General features: G+C 42.4%; 1 protein-coding gene across 1 annotated transcript; it reads left to right on the top strand.

The window, feature by feature from the left end:
* Positions 1–685: 685 nt before the first annotated feature.
* znf469 (zinc finger protein 469) lies at positions 686–5,286 on the top strand. The gene has a single exon (XM_071912058.2). It carries the CDS (start codon positions 699–701, stop codon positions 4,182–4,184), a length of 3,486 nt encoding a protein of 1,161 aa, XP_071768159.2. The 5' UTR covers positions 686–698; the 3' UTR covers positions 4,185–5,286.
* The last annotated feature ends 3,666 nt before the right edge of the window (positions 5,287–8,952 follow it).

Below are 8,952 nucleotides of genomic sequence, written 5' to 3'. Positions count from 1 at the left end.
CCATGAAACATTTGGTCAGAGCAGAAAAACACACTGTCCTGGAAAACACAACACCAAGCCATCAAGGGAGTATACTTATTTACGAAGCATCACAAACTACAGAGAAAGGGCATAAAGATGATTCACAGACTTGTTTCCCAACAAAAATAGATGGGATGTCGGAGACTCTGTGTCCTGAGACAAGTAACATCCTCACATCTAAAACAGCAGAGACTGATTTAATCCTGGAGGGAACGGCAACTGAAACAAGTACATCAGTGATAGTGGATGAAATAGGCCACCAAAATCCTCCCCTGCCTACAAAGACAAAGAAGAATAACAAAGCCAGGAAGAACAAAAATAGTGAGGTAAACATAAAGCCTGACCCTTTCTCTGATGAGCTTCTAAATATATTAAAAACAGACATACTTCAAGCCATAACTCCTGAATTCCAAAACCGTGGACTACAAGAGCCCTGCAAGTCTCCTGAGGATCAGATGAAAATCAATAAACATCTTAAGAAAACTATTACTGAAACAGAGGAATTCCCTCTCCCTGTTGCTTCCAACTGTGGCTTTGAAGATGTATCCAGTTCTCCAACAAAAGAGACAAATGTACTCAATGAAACTGTGGAATTAAATCAAAACAACACTGAGATGAAATGTACAAGTGTGACAGAGATGTCAAATGGAGCAGCAGAAGTATGTAACGATATAAACATGGACTGTGGTGTAATTGTTGACAAGGATGTTAGCAGAGAACGTGATGAGTCCAGAGAGAAATTGTATGCTGTGGAAGAGATGTGTGAACAAAAAGGATCAGAAGAAAGCCTCGCCAAAGAGATTCTTAGAAAAGTGGCAGTTGAGATAAAATGTGAGAAAAACAGTGACCCTTCAGATGAGGTACACCCTCTGTCCTGCTTGAATTCCTCCCCTCTCAGTCCTCCTGGCATAAGTCCTGATCTGAAGGCCTTACTCGACGATGACACCACGTTCTCACAGCTGTTCCCCAGAGATGAGGAAGCGAAAAGGAAAAAGTGCCCAAGGGTTTACAGCAAGAGAAACAAAAGACAGAAGCTATCACCTAATCCACATCTGACTCAAGACTACCCTCCTCCTGAAATGTTTATGCAAAATAAAGATCAGTTCATGGAAAACCAAGCAGAGCAAACATTCATCGACAATCAGAACAGCCATTGTGAATATGAGACAATATCTATTGATGATGCCATCATGTTGAATATGTGCCATAACAGCACGTTGAAGGGTGATGCCAAGCCATTATCAGATGTCAAACAAGCCATTAATGATCATGAGGACATTCATGAGAATACTGAAGAGCTTGCCAGAGACCTCTTAAATCCACTTGAGAGCACCATTGATAAATCTTCAATAGAATGGAGTGGCTCCAGGGACTACAATGGCTTTCCTGCAGACCCGACTGTATCCTCTGATGCAACGTCCTGTAAAGCAGAAATGCCACCTTGCCCTGTGCCGCTGCCCTCTGCCTCCTACCCTGCGGAGCCAAGTGTCACAGACAACGTACCAAATTTCCACAGCATAGACATTCAAAACATCAACACTACATTTCAACTTCCTGAAATCCAGTTCTTCGACTCTAATAAAGATATCTCAGTGGCTCCTCCCATCGCAACTGTTGACATAGAGAATAAAGATGTTGAAAAATCCAAGAAAGTAACAGAGCGGCGAGGCAGGAAACGGCAAGATGGCGGCATAAAGGTCAAAGATAAGCAGTACAAGTGCAAGGTATGCTTCACGTGGTTTCTCACCCTGGGGGAGCTGAACTTTCACAAGCTGTCCCACAACCCCTCTCCACCCCCCACCTGCTACATGTGTGTCCAGCGCAAGTTCAGCTCCAGGGAGCAACTGAGAGACCATCTGAGGGAAAAACATGCCAAGAACAAGACAGGTATCTGGACCTGTGGAATGTGCTTGAAGGAGATATCAGATGTGTGGATGTACAATGAACACTTACGAGAGCATGCCACCCAGTTTGCCCGCAAGGGCCAGACGCAGGGCTCCATGCTGGGCATTCCAGGCTGCTTCATGCAGGAGACAGCTGTGAAGAACTTTATCACCTCAATCATGCAGCACCGCCCCAGCAAAACCAGCAGAGAGTCCAGTAAAGCCACGAAAGAACAAGAGAAGGCTGTGGCTACAGACAGCATCGTGGGAGAGCGGAAAACTACAGAGGGAGCTGAGCCAAAACTCCACAAAACTAAAAGCAACAATGGAACAAGTGGGAAGCAGAGCACATTAACACCACTTGAGGTCCTCCACAAAACAGAGACACCTAAAAGTGTGGAGATGCATCCCAATTGCAAAGACCCCTCAAGAGACTGCCACCACTGTGGGAAACAATTCCCCAAACCATTCAAACTTCAGAGACATTTAGTGGTTCACAACTTGGAGAAGATTTTCCTGTGTCACAAATGCCCAGTCTCTTATCAGGAGGCGCAGGAACTAAAAGACCACCTGAAGAGAGCACATGAGGAGGTGGATGAGCTGGATTCAAAACACACCACCCTCTACACCTGTGAGCTCTGTGCTGATGTCATGCATGTGATTAAAAAATCCTTTATCTGCAGCACCTGTAACTATACGTTCTCTAAGAAGGAACAGTTTGATCGTCACATGGAAAAACATCTGTCAGGGGGGAACAAAATCTTCAAATTCAGAGGTGTTCTTAGACCTGTCAAAGCATCTGCCTCCAAAGAGGATGACTGTGATTTGCCCGCAAGTAAGAAGAGGAAGACTCTCTCTGACAGTCTGCAAGAGAATAGTTCAGATAGTGGTATTGCCAGCATAGGCTCACTGCACTTAAACCAGAACTCTGAAATGCAGTCTTCAAAACCCACTGTATCCACAGCAGATGACTCCACACAGACCAGTGCAAATGAATATCGCAATGATGCGAACAATACAAACGTAAAGACTGAGGACATTGCTGAGGACTACTCTGATCTGCTTGTGGAGCTGGAGCAATGTACATTTCATATGGGCTCTTCAGAGTCTGCTGCACCCAAAAAAGAGGAAATTGACCCCACTCCCTCACCGAACCTTGATAAAGAGGGTTGTGGGAAATCAATTACTGAACCGTGTGATGTGAAGGAGGAGGATGAGTCAGTCTGCATCAGAGCAGAGACAGCCTCACAATGGTCAGACTCTAAAGAAAATAGTAAAATGGGGGAGGAGAGGGTTAAAGCCAAGCAAGGTTCTGCTGAAGGTAGCACAGCTGACACTGAAGAGAAGAGAGATTTAGTTCCACCTAGTGAGGATTCTTTTGTCAGCTTTAGAGAAAATCAAATCATTTCAAAGACACCTGAGTCAGCAAAGCATGAGTTAGCTGCTAATATGATGGACCAACAGAGGGAGGATGAGCAGGGGCAAAATACACCTAAAGCTTACAATAATGACAGCAAACAGCAAACTTTGATATCTAATGGTGCTGAGCAGCAACAAGGTAGCAGTCAGATGAAAGACAAAGTCTCCCCAGCCAAAACAAGTGATAACACTAAAAACAGCACTACCACTAGCAGCTCAAGGGCTACAGAGTCAACACCAGTCTTCCAGTCCAAGGTTTCCTTCCATGCATCTGTCTCAAATGAGGACAGAGACTCTCTGAGACAACAGAAGAAAAGGAAAGAGATAAAGTCGCCCCACAGCCTGCAACGGGTTTCCTCTCCTGCCACACGAGAGAACTTCGGTGTCGACGCTAGGGCCAAAAAGAAATTTCGCCCCAGCAAGTGTGAGAGTCCATCTTTGCAAAGAAAGTCAGATGGACCCAATGACTATCCTGTTCTCTCCTCAGTACGGGACGACGTTGTTAGCAACAAAATAGTCTCCAAGTGCAAGACTGCAAACCTGAGTTTGCAATCAAAGAGAAGTTTGCTTGATAACTGCACACCAAAGAAAGCAGAGATTGTGACCCATCTGAACGGGGATTACAAAGCCAAAAAGGGACCTCTAGGACGCCCTTTGCATTCCCCAGTTTCTAAAGTGTCAGCAGTTCCCATGAACAATTCCTTGAATAAGTCTAGGCCAAAGATGGGGGTTAGATCGATGGAAAGCCATTCCTACCGGACGGTGGAATCCCAGAACCACCTCCTAAGCCAGCTGTTTGGCCAAAAACTCACTAGCTTTAAGATTCCTTTAAGGAAGGACACATCAGAATCTATTAACTGAAAGGGGTTTGAGGGATCTGTGAAAAAGAGACTGTAAATTTCACAATTACAAATGATCAAGACAATTCATTATGGTGAATGAGATTGCACAGCTCTTTTCTGTGAAATGCTTTTCTAAATACTTATGTAGTCACTTTATGTCTTCTTTTGTAAAGGTGTTTTTATTACACAAATGTGAGGACTAATGGCAGATATGAATTTTGGGTCAACAATGAATATGCTAGTTGGGCAAATCATTGAACTTTTTTCTGCTATTCCTTTGTTGGATATTATCCATTTCAGAGATTATATTTCATTCACATAAAGGAAAGAAAAAAAAAGAATACTTGAAAATACAGTAAAATATTTTTTTTCCAAGAAATGCATGTTAGTTTTGCATTCACAACATGATCTTAGCAGTTATTGTCTTTTTGCAACAGGACCAAATGACGTCATAACTGACCTGGACTATTGTCTGTGCACCTTTTGTACATGCTTCCAAAAATATTCATTTTGTACTCTTTTTACTTTACTGTACTGCATTGACATTCATTGTATTAGCCTTTTGTATAAACATTAACTGGTGCTACATTATGTTTTATTGTAATGTGAATGCCAATGTCCTCGGAAGGGAGCATGAGATCTGTAGCAGTACATTCATCCGACTGTTCTTACTGGTTCTCAGTAGTTTGTTTTTTTTAAATGATAAAATACTGTGTAAACCATCCAAGTAGTTCATATGTAGGTTGATAGAAAACAAAATTTTCTTCCGTTGTATAAACTCAGGTGCATACAAGGACACATCACAGTCCTGAGACCTGTATTCGGAGTTCCTCCCATGCACTGATATTACCACACACAAATCACAAACTCAATCATTTGTGTCTGTACTCCAACTGTTTAATTATGAATAGTATTTACTAGGACAAAAAAGGTGCTTTATCTTGTTTATACTGTATGTATCTTATATTGTATAATATTGTAGGTAGATTATTTTCTGGTGTAATGCTTAATGTCAAAGTTTTATTTTAATAATGTGCAAAAGAATCAAAGAATGAGAAGAAAGGGAAATGCAATGCCTCTTGCAGGTTGTAAAGTGGTTCACTAAGTGCCTCTTTTATAGTTGGTTATTAAAGATCTGTATTGGTCTCTCCTTGCTCATTTCTTCCTTTGTTCATGACATCTTTTGCAAATGTTCCAACTTCCATCCCTGCGGACTGCGGCTGTCACCACACACATCAAACACTCGAAGCAGTGGAGGCTGTTTGTGCCTGGAGGCAAAAACAGGTGCACACACAACTATAACAAAGTCTAACTCATTTTTTCTCAGCTCAGCACTTCAATGAGCTAACTCATCATCTGAAAGATGAGCATAAATGTATCATTACTACAGGGAAACATTAAACACAAGACAGTTACATTCATCAAACCATATGTTAGTCTCCAAGAACATTGTAGAGCAAGCAGTAAGGAACTCCCACTTCTATCATGCTTCTATCATGTTGCTCTCTCACCATGTGTAAAATGGCTTCTATTCCTACGTGAGCATATTTCATCATCACATAGGAATAAAAAGCCATAGTACACAGCGGCAGACATGTAGAAACACCGGGGGTGGATGTGAGGAGGAGCGGTGTTCTCACATCATCCACTAAATTACCCACAGACCTGAGAGAAGGGGGGGATAAGAAAAGAGGAGGACAATAGATGTAGGAAGGTAGTAAAAGTAGACAGACAGAAAGTAAAGAGGTTATTTTCTTACTCAAGGACTCAAGCTCAAGCTCTCAGCTATTGGGGAATACAATAAAATGTTTTCTGCCAGCGGTAGAGTGTCTTCCTCTCATTCAGACCATTGTGGTTTCTCACTGGAGCATGTGAATACTCTAGCAGTGTAGACGCATCGCCTGAACCAAATGAGCAGGGCCAGATTATGAGGATGGATGACCGTCTATTGTTGTGTGTGCCCTCCTGCTGTAAATGGAGAAAATGAATGTCATTGATCCCAACGGTATTCTCATTACATGAATCAGCTTACACTTACTCTTAAATTCCAGTATCAACATTAATTTGAAAGTAAGGGAATCACAATGTCATATCTGTTGTTTTAATTTAGCCACACAATATCAATATATGTTTTATCAATTACAATTAAAAGAAAAAACTTGATTTTATAATAGTATGTGTAATTCAACAATTGTGTTTGTCCAGTAAAATAGAGCAGACAATACAATGTTATCAGAGATTATACCTTAATATTGCAAAATGAAGATTTTATTCATAAAAAATTATTGATTTCACAATAGTATGTGTAATTCAACAATTGTGTTTTCCCAGTAATGTCCTAGAATAGACTACACAATGTGAGTGAGTTTATTATTTAATTATAAAAAAAGGATGCCAAGTTCACTCTCCAAGGTAAGATTAAAAGCATTGCACTGTAGGAGTCTTGGCCATCAGGGAGTTTAATGATAAATGCAGTGTCTGAAGGCTGCATGATTGATGACTTCGATGACACCTGGGACCGAGTATCAAGACATGTAAATGATGTGCCTGTGATAAACATGTCAAATTGAACCGTCTAAATAGAAACCAAGTGACACTGACACACCGCTTCCTTCTAATTCTGACATCTTATTTTGATCATCTGTGTCGTCCTCACGATGACCATTTTTAATCCTTCCTATTCTGGTCTATTATTCCAATTTATTATGCTGATGTGAGTTTTTAATCACTGTTATTCTTGTGACAATCTTGGTTCTCCTTCATTCTTTAATTCTTCAATTTATCAGGCTTTTACCTCATTCTCACGGTATCCTCAGTGTGTCCGTAAACTTCCTCCAGGTCCTCTGGTCAGCAGTTCTCTGTTGATTAAGACAAAATTAAACTAGAGAACGCAGTATTCTGTCACAATTTAGCCCAGAGTGTGTCAAATAGAGCGAGTGTGAGCCCCACGCACCCTACTGTCAGGCATCCTTTTATCGTCTGATCTATGAGGAAATTCTCCAGAGGCATGCAGGAGCGTGACAGGAACGCTTTGCACTTTGAAGTAGAGTGACATTATCAGTAAGTATGGCCTTGAAATAGCATCTCTTTTCTCTCTCTCTCTCACTCCATTTCCGAGTCTCCCTCCCTGTCTCATCTGATCTCCTATTTTCTTCCCTCTGTCTGTTTTCCTCCGCCGCCACCCTCACTCTCTCCCCACACTTTCTCTTCCCCGCTTTTCTTCTCTCTTCTCCATCGATTCCCCCACTCTGTGACTCACCCCTTCTTCCCATTTTTGCAACTGCCTTTCCCCATCTTCTTCTTCCTTTACCCACTTCTTGTTTTCCTTTTACTCTCCTATTCTCCTCCCTCATTTCTAGCTCCCTGCTGATTCGCCTCCCACCATCTCTCTCCACTCCTCATTTTCCCCTCTTCCATCCCCTCCCTGTTGCCCCCTCACCCTTCACCTACCCTTCTCCCTGTTCCCCCTCCACCATCTGCCCCCTTCTCTCACCTCCCCTCACCCCTCGCTGCCCCCCCCCCCTGCTGTGGAGTGTGCTACTGGCTGCCTCTCAGGGAGGTCGGGAGATCAGGGGCAGATAGAGATGGGCTACTGGTCAGCGGTAATGACATAGAGGCTGAGGGGCGCTCAGGTCGCTTCTATCGGGAGTCTGGGGTTTCAGCCATCACAGAGAGAGATAAATAGATAGATAGATGGGGAGGGATCGGTAGCACAAAGGGAAGGGAGGATGGAGCATTCCTTCTCCAAGCCGTCTCTGCATGCGGGGGGGGGGGGGGGGGGGGTGAGATCGTGATGAATTTCCATAGGGATGATATCTGAAATAATTTGTGTTCAACACTGAGAACAAGTATGAATAATTCAATATAAACAAGTTCCCCTGGTGTGAACAAAGAGGACAAAGGGATCTTTGAAATCAAGACATCAAACTAATTCTGCCTGACAACCATCAAAAACACTGTCTGGCGCCAAAAATCATCAAATGGGAGTACTGGCAATGCGAAACTACACAGGAAACGCTCCCGCACGACTGGCACCTGAAATAGGAGTCAAAGGAACTGGGGCAATAATAACGTCAAAATGAATTACTGAGCAAATGAACGGATAAAAATAAGACATGGTGGGGAAAAGATGGTTTCTTGGAATATGGAACAGTAAACATTAAAGTAAAGCCAGGAATACTTTGGATCCCCTAATTAATAGCCTCTCACCGGGAAGTCATGGTCCTTTACTGCCAATAGAGCCTTTATCTACACGACCATTTGTCATTCCAGTCAGCAACAGAAAGGGAACAGGCTGTGCACAATAGCTAAAAGTACCTGTTTGATGTTCCAGGTTTGCAGAAATAAATGGGGTTGCTCTGCAGGGTCTATGCAAACAAACGAAAGGCTGTTGGCCTGTGTCTGCAATGACTGGAACACTGCACCCAACAGCAGGTGTCTACAGGAGAGCTGGCCTAATAGATTTCACATATCTCATCTCAAAGATAGTGGTTAGGGTTAGGTCGTTGGGGTTGTTATCGTAATTGGTTACGCATTTTTCAAAGATAATTTGTTACCTATAAGCTGCCCAAAATAAATTCCATATCAACCTCAAGTTATATAGCTCAATTCTCCCCATCTAAGCTGTTGGCTTGACAATCTACCAAATTGAGTGCAATAAAATGGAAAACCTTTATTTCAATAACAGGCTATAGTGTAAGTCAGCAGATAGCAGATATGGAAAACCCTTATTTCTAGATGGCAAATTGCAGTTTCTGGCTTGACATTTTCAAAATGCACAATTGTGC

The sequence above is a fragment of the Centroberyx gerrardi genome, chromosome 4 (genome assembly GCF_048128805.1).
Source record: "Centroberyx gerrardi isolate f3 chromosome 4, fCenGer3.hap1.cur.20231027, whole genome shotgun sequence".
Classification (NCBI taxonomy): Eukaryota; Metazoa; Chordata; class Actinopteri; order Beryciformes; family Berycidae; genus Centroberyx; species Centroberyx gerrardi.
This window is presented reverse-complemented; position numbering and strand designations above follow the sequence as displayed.

Bases quoted from the DNA above. Each gene is read 5' to 3' on its own strand.
- znf469 (XM_071912058.2), top strand. From the start codon at position 699: ATGGACTGTGGTGTAATTGTTGACAAGGATGTTAGCAGAGAACGTGAT.